General features: G+C 45.8%; 1 protein-coding gene across 6 annotated transcripts in view; it reads left to right on the top strand.

Annotated features, from left to right (window-relative positions):
• Positions 1-418: 418 nt before the first annotated feature.
• vwa5b2 (von Willebrand factor A domain containing 5B2) overlaps positions 419-27,171 on the top strand; it is a 33,057-nt gene continuing 6,304 nt past the window's right edge. Inside the window, exons 1-18 of one of the 6 annotated variants that reach the window (XM_046359475.1) lie at positions 420-571; positions 9,837-9,990; positions 10,235-10,308; positions 11,147-11,290; positions 11,486-11,701; positions 14,871-15,096; positions 15,236-15,393; positions 16,325-16,456; positions 16,581-16,705; positions 16,913-17,089; positions 19,196-19,306; positions 22,911-23,113; positions 24,992-25,106; positions 25,324-25,509; positions 25,631-25,847; positions 25,995-26,314; positions 26,410-26,647; positions 26,765-27,097. In XM_046359475.1, coding sequence (XP_046215431.1) covers positions 11,152-11,290; positions 11,486-11,701; positions 14,871-15,096; positions 15,236-15,393; positions 16,325-16,456; positions 16,581-16,705; positions 16,913-17,089; positions 19,196-19,306; positions 22,911-23,113; positions 24,992-25,106; positions 25,324-25,509; positions 25,631-25,847; positions 25,995-26,314; positions 26,410-26,647; positions 26,765-27,097 — 2,896 coding nt within the window. In that variant the 5' untranslated portion in view covers positions 420-571; positions 9,837-9,990; positions 10,235-10,308; positions 11,147-11,151. Of the gene's footprint in view, positions 572-4,408; positions 4,452-9,836; positions 9,991-10,228; positions 10,309-10,527; positions 10,756-11,146; positions 11,291-11,485; positions 11,702-14,870; positions 15,097-15,235; positions 15,394-16,324; positions 16,457-16,580; positions 16,706-16,912; positions 17,090-19,195; positions 19,307-22,910; positions 23,114-24,991; positions 25,107-25,323; positions 25,510-25,630; positions 25,848-25,994; positions 26,315-26,409; positions 26,648-26,764; positions 27,098-27,171 lie in introns of those variants that run through there. The other 5 variants (XM_046359472.1, XM_046359470.1, XM_046359471.1 and 2 more) reach the window with 5 other exon arrangements.

Here is a 27,171-nt window from a genome sequence, read left to right as displayed (position 1 = left end):
ACACACACAGTATGTTAATCTTTGCGCAATTTACTGAGGACTATACCTGTATAACTTCAAAGCCACAATGTAATCCATATAATACGCTAATACTGAATGAATAAGCATTATTCTGAATGAATAAGAATAGTATTATTTATTGACATAATGTCTTCCCTGTCAATGAATCCTCGTCAGTCATTATAGTTCTCCTTACAGTAAAAGGGAGCGATTCAATCAGAGATGAGCAACAGTGTGTGTGTGTGTGTGTGTGTGTGTGTGTGTGTGTGTGTGTGTGTGTGTGTGTGTGTGTGTGTGTGTGTGTGTGTGTGTGTGTGTGTGTGTGTGTGTGTGTGTGTGTGTGTGTGTGTGTGTGTCAACGCACGCGCACGCTCTGCACCGTCCGTATTGCGCGTGCGCGCGTGGGTAAATAGGCACTGAGCAGAACAGGGTCCGTCCTTTAACGGTAAAAACCCGAGCGGGGTTAACAACGGAAGAAGGAGACAGAAGTGGGATGGAGTGATGCTGACCAGCAAGAGGACCCGGAGAGAAACAACGGGACCGCGGTGACCACAGAGAAGCAGGAAGACCGGTAAGTAAATGCATAGCAATGTATTGATTTAGCATTTTATCAAAGGGGTTTTATTAACGCAAATAGCCTGCAGTAGAGCTATACTCGCTGTGTATTTCTCTTGCAGCCACTTTCAACAGTAAAAATAACGGGCAGCCCAATGCCGTGTCATGTATACACTGAGTTTTGTTAGGGGCTTATGCACTTAAGTATTCTTATGTAGGCTTACAATGATCTTCAATTTAAGGTATATGCCCCCCCCCCCCCCCCCCCCCCATTGTCATTCCATATGATTTCAACCACTTTCTGACTGCACCCCTTTTGATTTGAAAGGAACCTTCCATACATGTTTGCCCATTGTAGAAGTGGTCAGAAAGTGATTCTTTTTCATCTAAATGCCAAAACATTCAGGTGATACAGTGGTGTTAAATAGTATCCAGTACATTAAAAATACTACTTGAGTAAAAGTCTAAAAGTATTTGTTTTTAAGTATACTTAAGTATCAAAAGTAAATGTAATTGATTTTCTTGATTTTTATTTATTTATGGATAGCCAGAGTTACACTCCAACACTGAGACAATAATTTACAAATGCAGCATTTGTGTTTAGTGAGTCCTTCAGATCAAAGGCAGTAGGGAGGACCAGGGATGTTCTCTTGAAGTGTGTGATTTGGACGATTTTCCTCTCCTGCTAAGAATTTGGAATGTAACAAGTACTTTGGGGTGTCAGGGTAGGCTATCGTATATAAGAATTTGTTCTTAACTGACTTGCCTAGTTAAATAAAAAAAACAATATCTTTATCAATTAAACATATACATAATTGCATTTGACATCATTTGAAAGCTTACAAACCGGATTGTCAAACTATTAAAAAATGTATTGAAAAATACGTTTTTAAATAAAATTGCGTAATTTTTTAAACCTTTCAGTCAATATAAAAAACGCATAAATTCAACAAAAAAATGATGTTCATATATGTTGTAGTTAGGACCCTGTTTGACATCATCTGAGGTGTTTGTGTTGTGCCTGTCTTCAGATACAGCATACTTTTGAATACAGGTAGGTGTCATGTAAAGGCTGATAAATGTCAGTGGTGGAAACAGTACCCACTTGTCATACTTGAGTAAAAGTAAAGATACCTTAATTAATAGAAAATGACTAAAGTAAAAGTGAAAGTCACACAGTGAAATAATACTTGAGTAAAAGTCTAAAAGTATTTGGTTTTAAATATACTTAAGTATGAAAAGTGTATGGAATTGCTAAAATATACTGAAGTATTAAAAGTATAAATCATTTCAAATTCCTTATATTAAACCAGACGGCATAATTTTCTTTATTTTTAAATTGAAGGATAGCAAGGGGCCACTCCAACACTCTGACATAATTTACAAATAAGCATTTATTGTATAGTGAATCTGCCAGATCAGAGACAGTAGGGACGACCAGGGATGTTCTCTTGATAAATGTGTGAAGTGGACAATTTTCCAGTCAAAATGTAACAAGTACTTTTGGGGATCAGGGAAAATGTATCAAGTAAAAAGTACATAATTTTCTTTAGGAATGTAGTGAAGATAAAGTAAAAGTTGGCAAAAACGTAAATAGTAAAATAAGAACAGGTACCCCCAAAAACGACATAAGTAGTTATTTTTACTTAAATACTGTACACCACTGATAAATGTACTAAAATGTGAATATAATGTACATTTTTACTTTCATTTGGTAACACAAAGATGATTGTAGAACATACACGCAAAACAATGCCGGATTCAAAACTTTGAATTTTTAAATGTAAGTTATTATACAAAATTATTGTAACTATTTGAATGTTATATATATGGGTAATACAATAATCCCAGCCCTACAAATTTTGCTGCAGAGACAGAATCCTTGGATATGTACAGTAGCTTGTTTTTGGTTGTAGGTCCAGGAATGGCTGAAGAATTGCAACATTTACCTGAAGCTAACTCTGCAGATAGCACTACTGGGTGATTTGAAAAGTCATTGTCAGTCAATCAATAATATAATAATACTTTTAGCAACAAATGTTTTCTTTAATTTACAATATGTAGAAACCATGAGAATAGAAAGGTTCAGAACTGTTGTTAAAACCGCACAGCACAGATGAAAAAGACATGGCAAATAGAAATCCAATATGGATGGTGTTAAGAGATAGATGGGAGGGGTTGAGTGGAGCTGAAGGGTGGGACAAATAACAACAAGATAACTCGTGTCAAATATACTGTGTATGTAAAATGTATATAGGTTCAGAACTATTGTGAAAGAGCACAGTTAAAAATATATGGCAAATAGAAATTAAACTGGATGGTCTTCAGAAATAGATGGGAGGGTTAGAGGGTAGAGGAAGGACATCAGACATAAATGGGAGGGTTAGAGGGTAGAGGAAGGACATCAGAAATAAATGGGAGGGTTAGAGGGTAGAGGAAGGACATCAGAAATAGATGGGAGGGTTAGAGGGTATAGGAAGGACATCAGTAATAGATGGGAGGGTTAGAGGGTAGAGGAAGGACATCAGAAATAGATGGGAAGGTTAGAGGGTAGAGGAAGGACATCAGAAATAGATTAGAGGGTAGAGGAAGGACATCAGTAATAGATGGGAGGGTAGAAGGACAGGAGAAAAAACAAATAAAAGATGACTATTGTAAAAGAGATTGTGTCCGTAAAATGTATAAGCTGAAAGTATAAGCTGAAGTGTTGATGTTCATTAGTTTACTCCAGTTAGGGGAGGGGTGGTAAAATATATTTTTAAAAGATCCACACTCTTGGCATTCTCTCAACCAGCTTCATGAGGTAGTCACCTTGAATGCATTTCAATTGACAGGTGTGCCTTGGTAAAAGTTAATTTATGGAATTTCTTTCCTTCTTAATGCATTTGAGCCAATCAGTTGTGTTGTGACAAGGTAGGGGTGGTTTACAGAAGATAGCCCTATTTGGTGAAAGACCAAGTCCATATTATGGGAAGAACAGCTCAAATAAGCAAAGAGAAACGACAGTCCATCATTACTTTAAGACATGAAGGTCAGTCAATGTGGAACATTTCAAGAACTTTGAAAGTTTCTTCAAGTGCATTCACAAAAACCATCAAGCGCTATGATGAAACTGGTTCTCAAGAGGATCGCCACAGGAAAGGAAGACCCAGAGCTATCGCTGCTGCAGAGGATACGTTCATTAGAGTTACCAGCCTCAGAAATTGCAGCTCAAATAAATGCTTTACAGAGTTCAAGTAAGAGACACATCTCAACACCAACTGCTCAGAGGAGACTGCGTGAATCACGCCTTCATGCTCAAATTGCTGCAAAGAAACCACTACGAAAGTCACAAATAAGATGCAGTGACTTGCTTAATCCAAGAAACACGAGCAATGGACATTATACAGGTGGAAATCTGTGGAAGACAGGTGGAAGTCCAAATTTGAGATTTTTGGTTCCAACTGCGGTGTCTTTGTGAGACGCAGAGTAGGTGAACGGATGATCTCCGCATGTGGTTCCTACGTGAAGCCCAGAGGAGAAGGTGTGATGGTGTGGGGTTGTTTTTCTGGTGACACTGTCAGTGATTTATTCAGAATTCAAGGCACACTTAACCAGCATGGCTACCACAGCATTCTGCAGCGACACGCCATCCCATCAGGTTTGCGCTTAATGGGATTATCATTTGTTTTTCAACAGGACAATGATCCAACACACCTCCAGGCTGTGCAAGGGCTATTTGACAAAGAAGGAGAGTGATGGAGTGCTGCATCAGATGACCTGGCCTCCACAATCCCCCAACCTCAACCAAATGAAGATGGTTTGGGATGATTCGGATCGCAGAGTGAAGGAAATACTGCCAACAAGTGCTCAGCATATGTGGGAACTCCTTCAAGACTGTTGGAAAAGCATTTCAGGTGAAGCTGGTTGAGAGAATAACATGGGTGTGCAAAGCTGTCATCAAGGAAAAGGGTGGCTACTTTGAAGAATCTACAATCTAAGATCTATTTGTTACCACATGATTCCATATGTGTTAATTCAGAGTTTTGATGTCTTCACTATTATTATACAATGTAGAAAATAGTAAAAAATAAATAAAAATCCTTGAATGAGTAAGTGTGTCCAAACTTTTGACTGGTACTGTATATATACGTACAGTTGAAGTCGGAAGTTTACATACACCTTAGCCAAATACATTTAAACTCCGTTTTTCACAATTCCTGACATTTAATCCTAGTAAACATTCCCTGTTTTAGGTCAGTTAGGATCACCATTTTATTTTAAGAATGTGACATGCCAGAATAATAGCAGAGAGACTGATTAATTTCAGCTTTTATTTCTTTCATCACCTTGCCAGTGGGTCAGAAGTTTACATACACTCAATGATTAAACGAGCACCATTCACCCGAGTAGCCTGTTCTCTGTGCGTAAAGTAGAGAATATATACATGCGCAGAAGCTTCAGGAAGCTCCTCATCAGCTCTCTTCATCACTCCACCAATCAAGCCTTTATGGTATAGTGGCCAGACGGTAGCCACTCCTCACTAAAAGGCACATGACAGCCCTCTTGGAGTTTATCAAAAGGCACCTTAAGACTCTCAGACCATGAGAAACTAGATTCTCTGGTCTGATGAAACCAAGAACTCTTTGTCCTGAATGGCAAGTCTCACATCTGGGGGAAACCTGGCACCATCCCTGCGGCGAAGCATGGTGGTGGCAGCATCACACTGTTTTTCAGCGGTAGGGACTGGGAGACTAGTCAGGATAGAGGGAAAGATAAACTGAGAAAGGTACAGAGAGTTCTTTGATGAAAACCTGCTCCAGAGGGCTCAGGATCTCAGTCTGGCACAAAGGTGCACCTTCCAACAGAACCACGACCCTAAGCACACAGCCAAGACAACGCAAGAGTGGCTTCGGGGCAAGTCTCTGATTGTCCTTGAGTGGCCTAGCCACTGGACTTGAAACCGATCGAACATCTCTGGAGAGACCTGAAAATAGCTGTGCAGCGACGCTGCCCATCCAACCTGACAGTTCTTGAGAGGATCTGCAGAGAAGAATGAAAGAAACTACACTAATATACAGTGGGGCAAAAAAGTATTTAGTCAGCCACCAATTGTGCAAGTTATCCCACTTAAAAAGGTGAGAGAGGCCTTTAATTTTCATCATAGGTACACTTCAACCATGACAGACACATTTTTTTTAAATCCAGAAAACCACATTGTAGGATTTTTTATTAATTAATTTGCAAATTATGGTGGAAAATAAGTACTTGGTCAATAACACAAGTTTATCTCAATACTTTGTTATATACCCTTTGTTTGCAATGACAGAGGTCAAACGTTTTCTGTAAGGCTTCACAAGGTTTTCACACACTGTTGCTGGTATTTTGGCCCATTCCTCCATGCAGATCTCCTCTAGAGCAGTGATGTTTTGGGGCTGTTGCTGGGCAACACGGACTTTCAACTCCCTCCAAAGATTTTCTATGGGGTTGAGATCTGGAGACTTGCTAGGCCACTCCAGGACCTTGAAATGCTTCTGGCTAGGCCACTCCAGGACCTTGAAATGCTTCTTACGAAGCCACTCCTTCGTTGCCCGGGCGGTGTGTTTGGGATCATTGTCATGCTGAAAGAGCCAGCCACGTTTCATCTTCAATGCCCTTGCTGATGGAAGGTTTTCACTCAAAATCTCACGATACATGGACCCATTCATTCTTTCCTTTACACAGATCAGTCGTCCTGGTCCCTTTGCAGAAAAACAGCCCCAAAGCATGATGTTTCCACCCCCATGCTTCGCAGTAGGTATGGTGTTCTTTGGATGCAACTCAGCATTCTTTGTCCTCCAAACACGACGAGTTGAGTTTTTACCAAAGAGTTCTATTTTGGTTTCATCTGACCATATGAAATTCTCCCAATCTTCTTCTGGATCATCCAAATGTTCTTTAGCAAACTTCAGACGGGCCTGGACATGTACTGGCTTAAGCAGGGGGACACATCATGCACTGCAGGATTTGAGTCCCTGGCTGCGTAGCGTGTTACTGATGGTAGGCTTTGTTACTTTGGTCCCAGCTCTCTGTAGGTCATTCACTAGGTCCCCCTGTGTGGTTCTGGGATTTTTGCTCACCGTTCTTGTGATCATTTTGACTCCACGGGGTGAGATCTTGCGTGGAGCCCCAGATCGAGGGAGATTATCAGTGGTCTTGTATGTCTTCCATTTCCTAATAATTGCTCCCACAGTTGATTTCTTCAAACCAAGCTGCTTACCTATTGCAGATTCAGTCTTCCCAGCCTGGTGCAGGTCTACAATTTTGTTTCTGGTGTCCTTTGACAGCTCTTTGGTCTTGGCCATAGTGGAGATTGGAGTGTGACTGTTTGAGGTTGTGGACAGGTGTCTTTTATACTGATAACAAATTCAAACAGGTGCCATTAATACAGGTAACGAGTGGAGGACAGAGGAGCCTCTTGAAGAAGAAGTTACAGGTCTGTGAGAGGCAGAAATCTTGCTTGTTTGTAGGTGACCAAATACCTATTTTCCACCATAATTTGCAAATAAATTCATTAAAATCCTACAATGTGATTTTCTGGATTTTTTTTCCTCATTTTGTCCGTCATAATTGTCATAGTTGTCTGTCATAGTCATAAAATTACAGGCCTCTCATCTTTTTAAGTGGGAGAACTTGCACAATTGGTGGCTGACTAAATACTTTTTTGCCTCACTGTAGGTGTGACAAACTTGTAGCGTCATACCCAAGAAGAGTCGGCTGTAATCTCTCCCAAAGGTGCTTCAACAAAGGACTGAGTAAAGGATCTGAATACTTATGTAAATGTTCATACATTTGCAAACATTTCTAAAAATCAGTGTTTGCTTTGTCATTGTGGGTTATTGTGTGTAGATTTGTCCCCTTATTAAACTATGTAATCAATTTTAGAATAAGGTTGTAACATAACAAAATGTGGAAAAAGTGAAGGGGTCTGAATACTTTCCAAAGGCACTGTATGTATATGTATATGATGGAAGCTACAATCAATCAGCAATATTAAAGCTGATCTACCCCCCCACATTTAAAAAAATTATGGTTGGAGAATGTCAGAGAACGAGTTATGGGAAGATTCTTTGATTTAAATTAGACTGTTAGCTATCCTCGAGATGGCAAGGTGGGAAAAAACCTGATTCATAAAGGTTACTGGTTCGTATCCCCGAGATGGCAAGGTGGGAAAAAATCTGATTCATAAAGGTTACTGGTTCGTATCCCCGAGATGGCAAGGTGGGAAAAAACCTGATTCATAAAGGTTACTGGTTCGTATCCCGAGATGGCAAGGTGGGAAAAAACCTGATTCATAAAGGTTACTGGTTCGTATCCCCGAGATGGCAAGGTGGGAAAAAACCTGATTCATAAAGGTTACTGGTTCGTATCCCCGAGATGGCAAGGTGGGAAAAAACCTGATTCATAAAGGTTACTGGTTCGTATCCCCGAGATGGCAAGGTGGGAAAAAACCTGATTCATAAAGGTTACTGGTTCGTATCCCGAGATGGCAAGGTGGGAAAAAACCTGATTCATAAAGGTTACTGGTTCGTATCCTCGAGATGGCAAGGTGGGAAAAAACCTGATTCATAAAGGTTACTGGTTCGTATCCCCGAGATGGCAAGGTGGGAAAAAACCTGATTCATAAAGGTTACTGGTTCGTATCCCCGAGATGGCAAGGTGGGAAAAAACCTGATACATAAAGGTTACTGGTTCGTATCCCCGAGATGGCAAGGTGGGAAAAAACCTGATTCATAAAGGTTACTGGTTCGTATCCCCGAGATGGCAAGGTGGTAAAAAACCTGATTGATAAGGGTTGGGTTAAATGCAGAAGACAGATTTCAGTTGTACAACTGACTAGGTATCCCCCTTTCCCTTTACTGAAATATAGATAATAGAACATACATTTCTATTCAAGTTGACATTCGATGGTGGGTGGACTGGCGGTCATCTGGTAATTGGAAGTTAAAGTTTCTACTCAATTTAAATGTCATGGTGTACCAGCTAAATTGTAGTGGTCTTAATGGAAATGTCCATTCTATGAATTCTACTTCTATGATTGAAATGACACCCACCCTGTATTCAAGAGTATGCTGTGTCTCAACTGATGACGGATACAACATAAATACCTCATATGATGTAAAATAGGGTCTGAGATACAACATAAATACCTCATGTGATGTAAAATAGGGTCTGAGATACAACATAAATACCTCATGTGATGTAAAATAGGGTCTGAGATACAACATAAATACCTCATGTGATGTAAAATAGGGTCTGAGATACAACATAAATACCTCATGTGATGTAAAATAGGGTCTGAGATACAACATAAATACCTCATGTGATGTAAAATAGGGTCTGAGATACAACATAAATACCTCATGTGATGTAAAATAGGGTCTGAGATACAACATAAATACCTCATGTGATGTAAAATAGGGTCTGAGATACAACATAAATACCTCATGTGATGTAAAATAGGGTCTGAGATACAACATAAATACCTCATGTGATGTAAAATAGGGTCTGAGATACAACATAAATACCTCATGTGACGTAAAATAGGGTCTGAGATACAACATAAATACCTCATGTGATGTAAAATAGGGTCTGAGATCCAACATAAATACCTCATGTGATGTAAAATAGGGTCTGAGATACAACATAAATACCTCATGTGATGTAAAATAGGGTCTGAGACACAACATATGTGAAAATGTTTTTAGATCATTTACGTTAAAGGTTCAAAAATGACCGAATTTTGTAAATCATATCTAACTCAACTTTTATATTTTTCAGTGTTGAAGACTTTGATCTCTCATGGTAGGGTGGGATATGCAAAATTGGTCATATTTGAGGCCCTCTTTCTCCTGACTTTCTGACCAGTTCCTCCATGGGCAAACAAGTATGGAAGGTTTAAATCAGAAGGGGTGAAGTCAGAGGTGACTTCATTCATGGGGAACAACCCTGAACCCAAACAGCAGAAGAAGCAGCCTGTTGTATCAGATCTCCCTTGGACATTTTTTTTGAATGAGAGAAAATAGGTAAGGCACATTATGGGTTTGCCATCTACATACCGGGGCCCTTTCATATCAGCCAAAACGTATGTTAAACAGATTTGTTCAGTAGTACTTTATGGAAGATGACGAAACCTTTTACTTGTAGGATCTAGACATTTACATTTAACAAGTAACCTTTCCTGCTGTGTGTTTCACTCTGACCGCGTGTTTGTGGTTGAAAGCTGGTTTGGCTTATTTCTGCCCTCCCCTCCTCCCAAACAGACATGTATTTGCTGCTCCCCCTCCATCCCTCCAAAGCACAGTAGCCAGATGGAAGCTGTTGATCTACTTAGTCCAGAGGTGGATGTAGAGACCATTACCCAGACCAAAGCAAACAGTCACAGTCTGCCCTCCGCAGTTTGCTGCTCACTGAGCTGTGAGTCCGCTAACACTAAACCATTAGAAACCATTACAGCTGCAGGTTATAGCCCAGATTCCCAGAACGTTGTTTTATTCAAGGAGTGCTAAAAAGGTCAATCACTAAGAAGTGTGTTTTATGTTCTTCTTTGACCTGCTGGGCTTCATTGCAGCAGCTGTGTTTCTTTCGTAAAGGACATGGCTGCCTAGTTTGATTAATCTATTTCATGTTGTGTTGTGTTTGCTGCTGATGCAAGCAACAGGGTTAGAGCAAGCAACAAGGTGATGTTATACTGGAAGGACGTCCCTGTGAGTTTAAAGTCCTCAACAACAAGATGTAAGTCTTTTCAAGGAGAGAATAGTTTCTATTTGTTACTAGATCTCTTATTTACACTAACATTCTTTTTTGAGGTGCACCTGTTTCGTAGGGTTTCTAAGAGGTTCCAGTAACCCAACTAGCTTACCTGATCTCTTACCTGAGCTCCCGTATTGTGCCACTAACACAACCTAAAGATACATCATACCACCCACCCACTCTTATCTCCTCTGTGGTCAGGTAAGACTTGTGAAGCTGTATAGTATGGATTTGCATCAGGTAGCTGTTGAGGAGATGCTGCCCAGGAGCCCATGGAGTGTTGACCAATCTGTTAATGATTGAGTTGGCCTTCAACACTGCTGCAACCGGTTGCTATGCAGGTGGAGAGAGGGGATAGCTCGGTTGCCAGAGTAGAAGCCCAAGGCAAGATGGGGCTTCTGTAAATAAATATATCTCACAGTTACACAGGTAATTCATGTGAAAACAGTACATATTTACATTTTCTTTATTATACCAACATGGCACAATTGCCCTGCAGCAAGGTTCATTAAATCTGGGGACCTTTAGCTGACATTTTGAAATAATTATCAGAGCTGATTCGAGGCCAATGTTCTTTCCATCAATTGAGAGAAAGCCTAATTTAGAAGCACATAATTGGTCGAAGAACTTTCCATACTGTGCTTCTGATCCTTCCTCTTGATAAGGCTAGACACTGAGGCCATTTGAATGCGTGTGCACACACACACGCGCACACACGCGCGCACACACCCACACACACATGCACACACACACTATCTTACACACACGCAAACACACACACACATTGAACTCAAGGATTTTCTCTCTTCCTCACATCCAGAGACGATGGTTGGCCTGAGAAACCGGTCCACGTGGGCCCCGCTTCTCCTCAAGGCCTCCTGCATCAAGTCCTGTGCCAACGGCTGCTCCCTGGGCATCACCGCGCATCTCACCTACGCCAACACAGACACCGAACCTGTGGAGGGTGAGGTCACACACTGATGTCATGGGGGGAGGTGGGATTTTGGGCCTTAGCAATCGGTTAGTCACATATCAAGCCACAACATCTATAGCCAGATCTAGTCTTGGTCTTGTCTTTCTGTAATAGTCTTTCTGTAATGCTGTCTGTTGTCCTTTATTCAATGCCCCTTGCACCTTCCCCTCACCCCTCTCCCCCAAGGTGTGTTTGTGTACCCGCTGGGGGAGAAGGAGGTGGTGGTGGGCTTTGAGGCGGTCATCGCCGGCCGCATGGTGGGAGTTCAGATCCAGAGTCGGGGGAAGCTGGAGGATTGCTGTCTGGACTGCTGCCCAGGATCGGGGCTCGACGGCCAATGTGGCAACGGACGGGAGTGGGGCTGCTGCGGGGGATCCAGCCTGGACATACAGTGTACCAACGGTGAACAAAGGGGGGAAGGAGAGATGTACGGCAGAAGGGAAGGAGGGAGGGATAGATGGGGGGAAAGGATGGAGAGAGGGAGGGAAGGAGGAAGGAAGGAAGGTAGGGATGGAAGAAGGGAGGTAGAGATAGGTCTGGATGGAGAGAGGGCGGGAAGGAGGAAGGAAGGAAGGAAGGAAGGAAGGAAGGAAGGAAGGAAGGAAGGTATGGATGGAAGAAGGGAGGTAGAGATAGGTCTGGATGGAGAGAGGGCGGGAAGGAGGAAGGAAGGAAGGAAGGTATGGATGGATGGAAGGAGGGAGGTAGAGATAGGGCTGGATGGAGAGAGGGAGGGAAGGAGGAAGGAAGGAAGGTATGGATGGAAGGAGGGAGGGAGGTAGAGATAGGGCTGGATGGAGAGAGGGAGGGAAGGAGGAAGGAAGGAAGGCATGGATGGATAGAAGGAGGGAAGGAGTGTATCAGAAGGTATTTTTCATTTCTAAAAGCTTAGGGCATAACCCACAGACAGTGGTCGAAAAAGTATCTATTTGTCATACTTGAGTAAAAGTAAAGATACCATAAAAGATAACGACTCAAGCGAAAGTGAAAATCACCCAATAAAATACTTTAGTAAAAGTATTTGGTATTAAATGTATTTTAGTGTCAAAAGGAAATGTAATCGCTAAAATATCCTTAAGTATCAAAGTAAAAGTATAAATCATTTCAAATTGCTCATATTAAGCAAACCAGACGGAATGATTTTCTTGAGTTTTTTGATTTATGGATAGCCAGGGGCACACTACAACACATCATTTACAAGCAAAGCATTTGTGTTTAGTGAATCTGCCAGATCAGAGTCAGTATAGATGACTGGGGATGTTCTCTTGATAAGTGAGTGAATTAGACCATTTTCCTATCCTGCTAAGCATTCAAAATGTAGTTAGTACTTTTGGGTATCATTGAAATGTAAGGAGTAAAAAGTACATTATTTTCTTTAGCAATGTAGTGGAGTAAAAGTAAAAGTTGTCAAAAATATAAAAGTAAAGTACAGCTATCCCATAAGAGTACTTAATTATGTAGTACTTTAAAGTATTTTTACTTATGTACTTTTCACCACTGCCCACAGATTCTGTTTGGTCCTATTTCATGTTTTCCTTTCTCTAACTTTCACGAAGTAATCTTTAATCAGTAGAGAGACAACACAGGAACTCAGGCACACCAGGGACTAAGGCACACCAGGGACTAAGGCACACCAGGGACTAAGGCACACCAGGGACTAAGGCACACTAGGGACTAAGGCACACCAGGGACTAAGGCACACCAGGGACTAAGGCACACCAGGGAATAAGGCACACCAGGGACTAAGGCACACTAGGGACTAAGGCACACCAGGCACACCAGGGACTCAGGCACACCAGGGACTAAGGCACACCAGGGACTCAGGCACACCAGGGACTAAGGCACACCAGGTCTCCTCTGTGTGTCTGACCTGATTGGAGGTTTTCAAATACCACATCAGTCCCCTTCCTGTTCCCCACCCCGTTGCTTCCCCTCTGCCTCCCAACTCTCCCTCAGCTGCCATTCTATGTGATTGTTTTATTGATAGTTTTGGGCGGCAGGTAGCGCTTGGGTGTTGGGATAATAAAAGAAAGGCCGCTGGTTTGAATACCGAGGCGACAAGGTGAAACATCGGTAGATGTGGCCTTAAGCAAGGCACTTGACCCTAATTTGCTCCATGGGCGCCGTACTACTATGGCTGACCCTGTAAAACAACACATTTCACTGCACCTATCTGGTGTGTGACAGTAAACATTTTTGATGCTAGGACAGCAGAGTCCCTGTTAGGACAGCAGAGTCCCTGTTAGGACAGCAGAGTCCCTGTTAGGACAGCAGAGTTCCTGTTAGGACAGCAGAGTCCCTGTTAGGACAGCAGAGTCCCTGTTAGGACAGCAGAGTCTCTGTTAGGACAGCAGAGTCCCTGTTAGGACAGCAGAGTTCCTGTTAGGACAGCAGAGTCCCTGTTAGGACAGCAGAGTTCCTGTTAGGACAGCAGAGTTCCTGTTAGGACAGCAGAGTCCCTGTTAGGACAGCAGAGTTCCTGTTAGGACAGCAGAGTTCCTGTTAGGACAGCAGAGTCCCTGTTAGGACAGCAGAGTTCCTGTTAGGACAGCAGAGTTCCTGTTAGGACAGCAGAGTCCATGTTAGGACAGTAGAGCTCCTGTTAGGACAGCAGAGTTCCTGTTAGGACAGCAGAGTTCCTGTTAGGACAGCAGAGTCCCTGTTAGGACAGCAGAGTTCCTGTTAGGACAGCAGAGTTCCTGTTAGGACAGCAGAGTCCCTGTTAGGACAGCAGAGTTCCTGTTAGGACAGCAGAGTTCCTGTTAGGACAGAAGAGTCCCTGTTAGGACAGCAGAGTCCCTGTTAGGACAGCAGAGTCCCTGTTAGGACAGCAGAGTCCCTGTTAGGACAGCAGAGTTCCTGTTAGGACAGCAGAGTCCCTGTTAGGACCTTGCACTTGTCTTTTCCACTAGCACTAACTTTGCTGATAACTTCTTTAATGAGGGAAAATGTATTAACTAAGACTGTGACATGTGGTTGTTTCACCTATCTACTGTATTGTAAGATGAAGGCACTAACTGTAAGTGGCTCTGGATAAGAGTGTCTGCTAAACGACAGAAATGTAAAATTGTACCTAATACCCTGCTCATCCAAACCAGCCGCTAAAAGAAATCAGTTAGGCTTTTATTGAAGAGTCTCAAGCTAATCCATTTAGTGAGACCGCCCACCGGGAGACATGCCATTAGTCTTCCTCTCGTTCAGAGAGACCTCCTACCTATCTCTGAACGTATCACAACACCCAGGCATGCATTCCTATTATGAATCCTGGAACTCTCTTTATAAATCACTTTGTAGGCTATACATTTAGATGCTTAGAACTTTAGAAGAGTAAAGAATCTCTACCAGAATAGAAATGCCCTTTACCTCATTGACTTGATTCATTTAACATAATGGTATAATCTTGTAGGATGGGGCAGAGGACTGAAGCTAAAAGGATTTGTCGTCTTGCCTCTTCGTGAAATGGCATTCACTTAGTGTAAAAAAAATGTATCGACTTGAAGTGAATGTTAGGATTCTATTCAATCCATGGAACCATGCACTGACCATTTTTATCTGAATCTCTGTCTTTTAGGCCATCTCATCCTAGATGAAGACTTGGAGCGAACCACCTTCGTCGTAGGCACAGGGGTCATTGGCTCGATGGACATAGTATCTGTCATCATAAGTACGACCGTGGAACTCCCCACCTTGAAGAGTGGTGCGATCCGCCTGGTCTACCCCACAGTACTCACTCCCATCGCCACAGGGCGGGTGACTGCAAGCAAAAGCGAAAATGGGGCGAAATCAGATGAAACAGGGTATTTCCATCCCCCTTGAAAATGATCTAAATGTTTGGTAGTTTGATGTCAATCAAATTCATTCCCACAAGTGCTGAAAAAACAACCAAAAGGTCATGTGTAATTCAAACTCTGGTGCTTAATATCCCCCCCCCCCCAGACCCACCAGTTGTTTTGGAGCCACCTCAGGGAAACAGGAGAGGGTTTTGGGTTCGGAGCAACAGTGTGCCCATGCCATCTTCACCAGCCCTGCCACCAACCTGGCACCCTATGAGCTCAACTTCCAGCTGCTGGTCCGAGGGGCATGCCTGCTCGCTGGTATACCCATATTATATACCCATCTATCGCCCCACATTTATTTACCCAGGAAGTCCCATTGATGTCAACATACCTCTTTCCCACGAAGTAGCTTTGCTATTGTAGCAAACAGCAGGGCAGGGAAGTGAACCAGGGTCACTGGCCTGAAAGGCCTACGCATCATGCAAATAGGGTTAACCCATTTGGTGGTAATTGTAACTTGGTTCATATAGGCTTGATACACTGCCCCCTTAGAACAGAAAAGCACATCCCCGTGCTTCGCCCCCTCACACTTTTGGGCCGTGCAATTCCGATGGCCTTACCGCCACCATCCCACTTTTGACACCAGTGTAGCAAACGGAAGGGCAGGGAAGCAAATGCGGGTCGCTGGTGTGAAAGGCAAACACCCTAGGCATCGTGCCACTTGGCTCATATAGCGAGGATCACTACAATATCATCCCTATCTCCTCCTGGTTTGGTGACGCAGAGTTCTTTGAGTACAGCAAACACTTGAGTGGGTGGGAGAAACAGCTCTTTCTATCTTTAGCCTGTCTCCTGTAATGATATAGTGACAGATACAATTGGCCCTGGCACTCCCATAGTGATATATGAAATGTGTCTGGGGAGGCGGGACAATGAGCTCAGAGTGAGGCAGCCCAGGGACGGGGACAGAGTAAGGGAGCTGAGGAATGAAGGAGGTGGTGGGTGTGTTTGGAACAGGGCCAGGCTACTGTAACTGCACTGTGCAGCAGTCAAGATATTAGGTGGGGGGGAAATTAGGCTACTCAATCAGATTGGGCACTAGGAGGGCCTGTATGGGAGTGGAATCACTCCGGCCTGTCTGAGAGGGAGCGTACCCTTTCCCCAGCCCCTTCCTCTAGCTGGCCCCTAACCCTATCCCCTTCACCTAAGTGTTGTTGTTGAACTGGGCTTCTCTTGTCCCTTTCTCCAGGTCTGGAAAGCCCTACCCATGCACTCAGGGCAGATGCAGACCCCAGCGCCCAGAGTGCTTCCTCCACCTACATCACGCTGGCACAGGAACACCCCTATGACAGACACATAGAGATCATACTGCACCTCAGCGGTGAGGGAGAGTGTCTGTGTGTGTGGATGTGTGCGTGTGTGTGTGCGTGTGTCACTATAGTCTCTGATGGCCTCCTTCCTTATCTCACTGATCATGAGTTCTGTCCCCAAACTCTCGACCCCAGAGCCTCACAGCCCATTGGTCATCCTGGAGAGGGGTCGGCTCACCTTTAGCCAATACGAGCAGCAGATCTGTTCCCGCCGCGACTTCATTCGCTGTGCTCGCAAAGAGCTGGAACCAGAGAAGAAGGTGAGCTGGACTGAAAGCGAAACAATCAGTGGGCGCAAACAACAGTGTGTGGCTTCATTATATTTCCTTTAAACTATTGACCCAACCCAGTACCCAGCAAATAGCCTTTCATGTCCTTATAATACATCTATACATTATTTGGACGAACACACAGTATAGTCTGGCTGTATAATGTTTTTTTATTGTCTAATAAATCCTCCTGCACAGTTGGAGTTTGTGAGAAAGCGGTACCACAAGGACATCCTGAGCAGCCCGGTCCTGATGCTCAACTTCTGTCCTGACCTGCTGTCTGAGCCTCCGGAGCTGCACCGTGCCACCAGGGAACTGCTCTTCCTCATAGACCGCAGCGGCAGCATGAGCGGCATCAACATCCACCGCATCAAGGTGATGATGGAGAAAACACATAGTGAAGAGGAAGGGATAAAAATACAGGTGAAGTCGGAGGTTTACATACATCGTAGCCAAATACATTTAATTAAACTCCGTTTTTCACAATTCCTGACATTTAATCCTAGTAAAAATGCCCCGTCTCAGGTCAGTTAGAATCACCAATTTGTTTTAAGAATGTGAAATGTCAGAATAATAGTAGAGAAAATTACTTATTTAAGCTTTTATTTCTTTCATCACATTCCCAGTGGGTCAGAAGTTTACATACACTCAATTAGTATTTGGTAGCATTGTCTTTAAATTGTTCAACTTGGGTTAAACGATTCGGGTAGCCTTCCACAAGCTTCCCGCAATATGTTGGGTGAATTTTGAACCATTCTTCCTGACAGAGCTGGTGTAACTGAGTCAGGTTTGTAGGCCTCCTTGCTCGCACACGCTTCTGCCCACAAATTTTCTTTATGATTAAGGTTAGGGCTTTGTGATGGCCACTCCAATACCTTGACTTTGTTGTCCTTAAGCCATTTTGCCACAACATTGGAAGTATGCTTGGGGTCATTGTCCATTTGGAAGACCCAATTGCGACCAAGCTGTAAATTCCTGACTGATGTCTTGAGATGTTGTATCAATATATCCACATCATTTTCCTCCCTCATGATGCCATCTATTTTGTGAAGTGCACCAGTCCCTCTTGCAGCAAAGCAACCCCACAACATGATGCTGCCACCCCCGTGTTTCACTGTTGGGATGGTGTTCTTCGGGTTGCAAGCCTCCCCCTTGCAAGCCTACGATCTTTTCCCCCATGTGCAGTTTCAAACCGTAGTCTGGCTTTTTTATGGCGGTTTTGGAGCAGTGGCTTCTTCCATGCTGACTGGCCTTTCTGGTTATGTCGATATAGGACTCGTTTTACTGTGGATATAGATACTTTTGTACCTGTTTCCTCGATGGTCCTTTGCTGTTGTTCTGTGATTGATTTGCACTTTTCTCACCAAAGTACGTTCATCTCTAGGAGACAGAACGCGTCTCCTCCCTGAGCGGTATGACGGCTGTGTGGTCCCTAGGTGTTTATACTTGCGTACTATTGTTTGTACAGATGAACGTGGTACCTTCAGGCGTTTGGAAATTGCTCCCAAGGATGAACCAGAGTTGTGGAGGTCTACATTTCTTTTAATGAGGTCTTGGCTGATTTCTTTTGATATTCCCATGTCAAGCAAAGAGGCACTGAGTTTGAAGGTAGGCCTTGAAATACATCCACAGGTACACCTCCAGTTGACTCAAATGATGTCAATTAGCCTATCAGAAAAGTCTAAAGCCATGACATCATTTTCTGGAATTTTCCAAGCTGTGCCAAGCTTCTGGTTACGACAGTGCAGTAATATCTAACAAGTAATCTAACAGTTCCCCAAAAACTACCTATGTTATGCTGGTGAATGAGGACCCAAAAGCGACTTAACGAAAACAGAGTCTTTATTCCAGTATATGACAAAAGTAAATAATCCTGGAAAAATCAAGAAGAAAACAAAACAGGAAAAAACTTAAATCCACTCGTAGTAACGAGGACAGACTGGAGACTCGACCATTGACTGCAGGTTGCTTCGGGAAGGCACCGACCGTAGCAGACTAAGACACCTGCTCACACGCAGCATCTGAAGGAGACAAAACACGACAGGGCGAGACAAGGACACAGAACAGCGAACATCATACAAGGATCCGACAAGGACAGAAGCGGAAAACAAGGGGAGAAATAGGGCTCTAATCAGAGGGCAAAATAGGGGACAGGTGTGAAAAGAGTAAATGAGTGAGTTAGGAGAATGAGGAACAGCTGGGAGCAGGAACGGAACGATAGAGAGAAGAGAGAGAGGGAGGGGGGGAGAGAGGGATAGAAAAAGGGAACGAACCTAATAAGACCAGCAGGGGGAAACGAACAGAAGGGAAAGCACAAGGACAAGACAATATATGACAAAACATGACAACCTAATACACACAAATCTAAAAGGGGTGAATAAGAATATGTACATATAAATATATGGATGAGCGATGGCCCGAGCGACATAGGCAAGGTGCAATAGATGGTATACTAAACCCATGTCTACTTCCTGTCCCAAGGAACCAATGGTGGTAGCTCTGAAGAGTCTTCCTCCAGGCACCATGCTCAACATCATAGGCTTCGGCACCACCATCAAAGCCCTGTTCACCACCAGCAAGCTCTGCACAGATGTAAGTACTACGTCAGAGCTCAAATGAATAGTTCACCCGAAAAAGTCAAAGTTTGTCAGATGCTTTCACTCCTCAAAGAAGTCATCTATTATTGACTTGCACTGATATTCCCAACAATCTGTTATGCTGATCCATTGTAGATCCATATATATGCATTAAGAGAAATCTGCAGGGCTCAATCGCCAAATGAATGTGAAGTATACTGTGTAACCTTGACAACGGGTCTCCATTTGCCGAGCAACCATGAGCTTCCATCCAACCTTACATGTATGAAGATCTACAAACCATGTTAAAGTGAAGAGCTTAACATGCTCAGTCAGACAAGGTGTTCTCAGCAGGACCTTGATGAACTTTAAAAATAAATCACTTGTGGATCTTCTGTCCTGTCCCCCTCTCTGTTCCACCTCATTCAGAGTCCAGGTCAGCTCACACCAGGGTTGCCCTAGCAGCTGAGTATCAGGTTTTAGCCAGACCAGGGCTGTGCAAGGACAAACAGCAGCTAAACAACATATGGTGACCTTTCATGCATATTACAATGAGAAAAACGAGGATGAGCAATAGCCACCTAACCTGTTCTCTCTCCCTCTCTCTCTCTGTCTGGTTGAATTAATCACAGATTGCCATGGGTGTTTGTGTCCCCTTTGTGATTTGGGTTTAGGCAGGTGCAGGTGCTGACGTTGGGTGACCTACACTGTTAATGTTGTTCAATGATGGTCTACTATGGGCTTAGTTACGTTTCTATTCCCTTACAGGTTGGACAGGTCTTGATTACATTCTAACGTCAATAGAAATATAGGATTATGTCTGTTTGATTTATTCCAATTCAAATCAATTGAGCTCTTCCAACGTTTACATATCAAACAATAGGAAGGTATTTACCCCATGTTCTACCAGACAGATAACAAGAGATTTATTGAAACTCGTAAGTGCCTCTCATTTCTCCTCGCCCAATCTGATGCATATCATACTATCCCTCTGTCAATTATATAGTGTACAGTAGATGCCCCCTCATTGATTCAATTAATTAGAAGAATAGTTTGGTGATCATACACTGCTTATCAAACGTGTCCATCAATATGAACCAATAGGCTGTAATCCTATCTGTCCCTCCCCTCCCCTCCCCTCCCCTCCCCTCCCCTCCCCTCCCCTCCCCTCCCTCCCCCTATCCCTCCCCTATCCCTTACTCTCCGCTCTGCTCCCCTCTCCCTTACTCTCCGCTCCGCTCCCCTATCCCTTACTCTCCGCTCCCCTCCCCTATCCCTTACTCTCCGCTCCCCTCCCCTATCCCTTACTCTCCGCTCCCCTCCCCTATCCCTTACTCTCCGCTCCCCCTCCCCTCTCCCTTACTCTCTGCTCCCCTCGCCTCTCCCTTACTCTCCGCTCCCCTCCCCTATCTCTTACTCTCCGCTCCCCTCCCCTATCCCTTACTCTCCGCTCCCTCCCCTATCCCTTACTCTCCGCTCCCCTCCCCTATCCCTTACTCTCCGCTCCCCTTCCCTATCCCTTACTCTCCGCTCTGCTCCCCTCTCCCTTACTCTCCGCTCCGCTCCCCTCCCCTATCCCTTACTCTCCGCTCCCCTCCCCTATCCCTTACTCTCCGCTCCCCTTCCCTATCCCTTACTCTCCGCTCTGTCCCTCCCTCCCCCCCCTCCCCTCCCCTCCCCTCCCTCCCCTCCCCTCCCCTCCCCCCCTCCCCTCCCCTCCCCTCCCCTATCCCTCCCCTATCCCTTACTCTCCGCTCTGCTCCCCTCTCCCTTACTCTCCGATCCCCTCCCCTATCCCTTACTCTCCGCTCCCCTCCCCTATCCCTTACTCTCCGCTCCCCTCCCCTATCCCTTACTCTCCGCTCCCCTCCCCTATCCCTTACTCTCCGCTCCCCCTCCCCTCTCCCTTACTCTCCGCTCCCCTCGCCTCTCCCTTACTCTCCGCTCCCCTCCCCTATCTCTTACTCTCCGCTCCCCTCCCCCTATCCCTTACTCTCCGCTCCCCTCCCCTATCCCTTACTCTCCGCTCCCCTCCCCTATCCCTTACTCTCCGCTCCCCTTCCCTATCCCTTACTCTCCGCTCTGCTCCCCTCTCCCTTACTCTCCGCTCCGCTCCCCTCCCCTATCCCTTACTCTCCGCTCCCCTCCCCTATCCCTTACTCTCCGCTCCCCTTCCCTATCCCTTACTCTCCGCTCTGTTCCCCTCTCCCTTACTCTCCGCTCCCCTCCCCTATCCCTTACTCTCCGCTCCCCTTCCCTATCCCTTACTCTCCGCTCTGCTCCCCTCTCCCTTACTCTCCGCTCTGCTCCCCTCTCCCTTACTCTCCACTCCCCTCCCCTTACTCTCCGCTCCCCTCCCCTATCTCTTACTCTCCCTCCCTCCCCTATCCCTTACTCTCCGCTCCCCTCCCCTATCCCTTACTCTCCGCTCCCCTCCCCTATCCCTTACTCTCCGCTCCCCTTCCCTATCCCTTACTCTCCGCTCCCCTCCCTATCCCTTACTCTCCGCTCCCCTCCCCTATCCCTTACTCTCCGCTCTCCTTCCCTATCCCTTACTCTCCGCTCTGCTCCCCTATCCCTTACTCTCCGCTCTGCTCCCCTCTCCCTTACTCTCCGCTCCCCTCCCCTATCCCTTACTCTCCGCTCCCCTCCCCTATCCCTTACTCTCCGCTCCCCTCCCCTATCCCTTACTCTCCGCTCCCTTCCCTATCCCTTACTCTCCGCTCTGCTCCCCTCTCCCTTACTCTCCGCTCCGCTCCCCTATCCCTTACTCTCCGCTCCCCTCCCCTATCCCTTACTCTCCGCTCCCCTTCCCTATCCCTTACTCTCCGCTCTGCTCCCCTATCCCTTACTCTCTGCTCTGCTCCCCTCTCCCTTACTCTCCGCTCCCTCCCCTATCCCTTACTCTCCGCTCCCCTCCCCCTATCCCTTACTCTCCGCTCCGCTCCCCTCTCCCTTACTCTCCGCTCCCCTCCCCTATCCCTTACTCTCCGCTCCCCTCCCCTATCCCTTACTCTCCGCTCCCCCCCTATCCCTTACTCTCCGCTCCCCGCCCCTATCCCTTACTCTCCGCTCCCCTATCTCTTACTCTCCGCTCCCTCCCTATCCCTTACTCTCCGCTCCCCTCCCCTATCCCTTACTCTCCGCTCCCCTTCCCTATCCCTTACTCTCCGCTCTGCTCCCCTCTCCCTTACTCTCCGCTCTGCTCCCCTCTCCCTTACTCTCCGCTCTGCTCCCCTCTCCCTTACTCTCCGCTCCCCTCCCCTATCCCTTACTCTCCGCTCCCCTATCCTATCCCTTACTCTCCGCTCTGCTCCCCTCTCCCTTACTCTCCGCTCTGCTCCCCTCTCCCTTACTCTCCGCTCTGCTCCCCTCTCCCTTACTCTCCGCTCTGCTCCCCTCTCCCTTACTCTCCGCTCCGTTCCCCTCTCCCTTACTCTCCGCTCTGCTCCCCTCTCCCTTACTCTCCGCTCCCCTTCCCTATCCCTTACTCTCCGCTCTGCTCCCCTCTCCCTTACTCTCCGCTCCCCTCCCCTATCCCTTACTCTCCGCTCCCCTATCCCTTACTCTCCGCTCCCCTTCCCTATCCCTTACTCTCCGCTCTGCTCCCCTCTCCCCAGGTGACCTTGGCACAGTCCTGTGAGTACATCCACAAGATGAGGGCTGACATGCGGGAAACCAACCTACTGGGGGCGCTGTCCTGGGTGTATCAGCAGCCTGTGCAGCGCTCCTGCCCCCGCCAGGTGTTCATCATCACAGACGGCAGCATCAGCAGTGTGGGCAAGGTGCTGGAGCTGGTCCGCAGGAACACTTGTGCTGCCAGGTATTGTCTGATGGCGGCTGGTAGAATGAGTAGGAATGGGATCAGTTAGCGTTTACAACCTACTGTAGTGATCAAAAGTGATACTGTAGGTTCAACCCTGAATATTGTGGTAATAAAGTGTGTCGGTGTAAGTCTATGTGTTTGGAAGGAGAGAGTGCAAGAAAAAGAGAGAGTTAGAAAGAGAGTGGCTGATGCAGTATGAAGTATCAGATATAAGCCACACCCATTAATCCCACTAATTATTGCTTCCCTCTGCAGTTACTGCCACGCCACTCTGGTCTAGTCTGCCCCCCCCCCCCTTTCCAGCTCCCTGGGCATTGTGCAACAATAACTCCATTTATCCTTCATTAGTATTCTACTGTTAGCCCAGCTATCCCCGACAGCACACTGGTTATGTTAGAGAAGATGATGGAGGTACGTAGGGAGCGGTCAAATCACAAATGTGATTCCAACCTCTAACCCTAGCCTACGTGTGTGTGTGTGTGTGTGTGTGTGTGTGTGTGTGTGTGTGTGTGTGTGTGTGTGTGTGTGTGTGTGTGTGTGTGTGTGTGTGTGTATTGATATTCATGTCGGACAATGAGTCTGCCCTGCCAGACAGACAGACGTAGCTGAATTCAGAGCAGAGCAACACACTGTCTGTCACTTGGCTTTTTCAATTAGTCTGGCCTGTGGCCCTTTCAGCCATTCAATTAGTGAAATGCCATTTGATTCCTCTCAGTGTTGTGTTCAACACTGCTGTGTGTAGCTAATAACTCAGGTTTAGATACGAAGGACACAGTAAGTCCATCATACATCTCCTGGTTTTAAAGTCCCTAACTAATAAATCTGTCTAAATTTGCGACAGTAGATAGATTCTCTCTCTCTCTCTCTCTCTCTCTCTCTCTCTCTCTCTCTCTCTCTCTCTCTCTCTCTCTCTCTCTCTCTCTCTCTCTCTCTCTCTCTCTCTCTCTCTCTCTCTCTCTCTCTCTCTCTCTCTCTCTCTCTCTCTCTCTCAACTGAATAAGAGGTATTTTACAGTTTTTCTCAATTGCTAAAACACAATTTCTGAAACCTTGCTCTCCAAATAGAAAACACATTGTTCAAAACATACAATTCTCAGGGAGAAGTACATTTTTAATCAAAATAAATATTCATATATTTCCGTCATTGTCCTTTTATGAACGACAACATGTTCTATCATAGTAGCTCAAAATTGATCAGAAATTACTCCTCTGCTTTGCTCTTTGCAATTTTGTTTTTTGTTCTTCCTCCTCCTTGTACCCCTATTTTTACAGTACTGTACCCTGCATCTCACAAACGTGTCCTTTGTCTCTGTGATAGTGTAATTCTTGTTCTTTGTTGATATGAACCTGCAACCAGTCAAAATCTATTGGGCAGACAGTACTGTTAATAAATGGAAAGCACAATGTTCAGGTCCATACAATTCATCCATTGTACAGTATACAGCCTACAATGCACTGTACTACAGTATCCATTCTCAGACTTTCTCCTTCCCACCTTCAACAACCTGTTTTCTCTCTGAAATGGCTTATATTGGTTGTGTCGCATCATTTGAAACAGGTTAAATCCATTTTGAGTGGTTGTGTTGAATCAATGACATATGTTCTCTATTTGTATTTGATTGTTGCCACTTGTGTTTACCAGTATGGATGACATGTGCATTAGAGTGCAGAATGTGTTTTGAGAATGAGAATGTGTTTAGAGTTTTGCTGAAAAGTCTAAGTGAGATCTGCAAATGGTGTTGTACCATGTGAAATGGTTTAAGGTATTGACAACAGACTGCATCATTAGCTAAATGAGTCCAGGCAACTGAGAACTTTGTTCAGCCAATGGGTTTTAGTGTTTTAGCAATTGAGAAAAACTGTATTATTATCCCAGGTGCTTTGGTCTTGGCCTGGGCCCCAGAGCCTGCAGGAGGCTCCTACAGGGCGTTGCCAAGGTGACAGGTGGAACCACAGAGTTCTTGGGTGATGAGGAGAGGCTGCAGCCCAAGGTGAGAAGCGACATCACTGTCCCCTAATGGGGAAAGTAAAACTATTTAAATAATTTAACTTTGGGGAAATACTGTAGTAGGCTACTGGGGAAAAACACTCTACTCTAACATTCAGATTAGAGTAGAGTGATTATCGCTTCCCTACTCAACCTAAAAATTAAAACACATTTGAATCAACCGTTAACCCCTAATGTTTAACTAATCACTGATCCCTCAGCTGATAAAGTCCCTGAAGAAGGCCTTTGAGCCAGTCCTCACAGATGTACGTATAGACTGGTACCTGCCTGATAACATGGAGGCTCTCCTGTCACCCAATGAGATCCCTCCGCTTTACCCGGGGAATCGCCTGATTGGCTACTGTACTCTGTACGATGTGTCTAGCTTCAGAGGCAAGAAGACTGAGGTGAGTGTCCAACTATCCACTCTGGAAAGGCTTTCAAGTGTCCTGTCTTGTGGACAGCATGTAAACTGTGCAGAATACAAAAGTAAACTCAGTCCCTTCTCTCGCCTTGTGTGTTCTGTAGGGGCGTGGTCGGGGCTATAAAGGCTTGTCTCGGGGCTCGGTGGGCTCTGTGTTCGGCCTATCCAACGACGAGCTGTCCCCTCCCTCCGCGTCTGAGCTCCTCCCTCTGGTTACATCATCAGAAGGTGCAGACCTAGAGGAGGCGCTGAGGGAAATCTCCCGGGAAATCTCCTCAGAGTTCTCCTGTGCCAAAGACACCGACACTGGGACTAGTACAGGTGAAATACTGACACTCAAGAAATGACACGGTCACTCAGTTCCCTCAATCCAATACCTGTAAAGTTCCTTTGGCTTTGTGCATATTACACCTGAAGCACAATGATTATAGCTGTGTTCCAAGCTGTCCTCTGATATCTCATCCACAGGTGGAGAGGTGGAATGGTCCAGTGATGTTCGTGGTAGGATCCAGGAGAGTTCTTACATCCAGGAGCAGTATGTTCTGACCCGCTGCTCTCTGAGCAGTGAGAGGGGGCTGCCCTACACCCACACCCCCTCCACCTCCGACTCTATGGGAGGCGCTTACCACACTGATCTGCTCCCCATCCCGTGCCTGGACACGGGCTCCCTGCCGCAGGGCCTCGAGAAGATGGCTCCACCCGAACAGAGAAGCACCCTGTCCCGCTGGGGCGAGTCGCCATGGCAACAGCCCCCCTCCTCAGAGAATACAGATTCCGTGTCAGAAAAGGTAGGACTGAACCACCTCAATACTGTAGTCATTAGACGACACTGCTGTAAATATTTTTTAACCCAGTGTACTCGTTTTCCCTTGTCACAATCCAGGCAGGGCGTATGTGTGGAGGGGAGGAATCTCGAAGGAGACAGAGGGCATTGGCCCGTTCAGCCATGTCTGCAAGGAGTTTCTCCTCCCCCCAGGGTGAGCTGGACATGCACCGCCTGCGGAGGGCACTAGAGAGGGTCTCCTTTGATCAGGCGGTGGGGGGGAGGCTGGAGGAGAGCGATGGGGAGAACCAGCCTACACCCAGAGGAGGGCTGTCCCGCAGGAGCCTCACTGACTCCAGTAGGTTAACTCACCTCTAGACTTATGTCTGAAACTAAACTCCCTCGCACTCTCTTTCTCTCTATTTTCCATCCATCCACTAACCCTCTCCTTCTACCTCTCTTTCTCTCCCCCTAGACGGCCTGCTGTTCCCTGTCTCTCCTCTGGACTGGGACAGCTTCACTGACCCGGAGTACCTGTTTACCGCCGCTCCCCCGGACGACCCCCCCACGCCCCCTGCCCAGTGCCGCTCCCTCATCCACGGCCTCCTAGGAAGCAGGCCTGTTTCCTGGGAGGTCACCGTGGACCTGACACAACTCTGGGCCCCTGAGGACCAAGGGACGGGAGGGACATCCGGGGGAGGAGGAGAAGGGGGAGACCTCTGGGAGGAAATTATCCACCAGCTGACAGCTCGCTCTGCAATCAGGGACTTTGAGAAGATGGCGGAGAAGGAGAGTGACATCGAGCACGGTGAGGGTTTCCACCAGTGTTCCTCCATTTTGGGATTGAGGAGGTCACAGGGTGTACAGGGTTTTGTTTCAGCC

The sequence above is a fragment of the Oncorhynchus gorbuscha genome, linkage group LG08 (genome assembly GCF_021184085.1).
Source record: "Oncorhynchus gorbuscha isolate QuinsamMale2020 ecotype Even-year linkage group LG08, OgorEven_v1.0, whole genome shotgun sequence".
Taxonomy (NCBI): Eukaryota; Metazoa; Chordata; class Actinopteri; order Salmoniformes; family Salmonidae; genus Oncorhynchus; species Oncorhynchus gorbuscha.
Note: the sequence above shows the minus strand (reverse complement) of the source record. Positions and strands in the feature narration are given on the sequence as shown.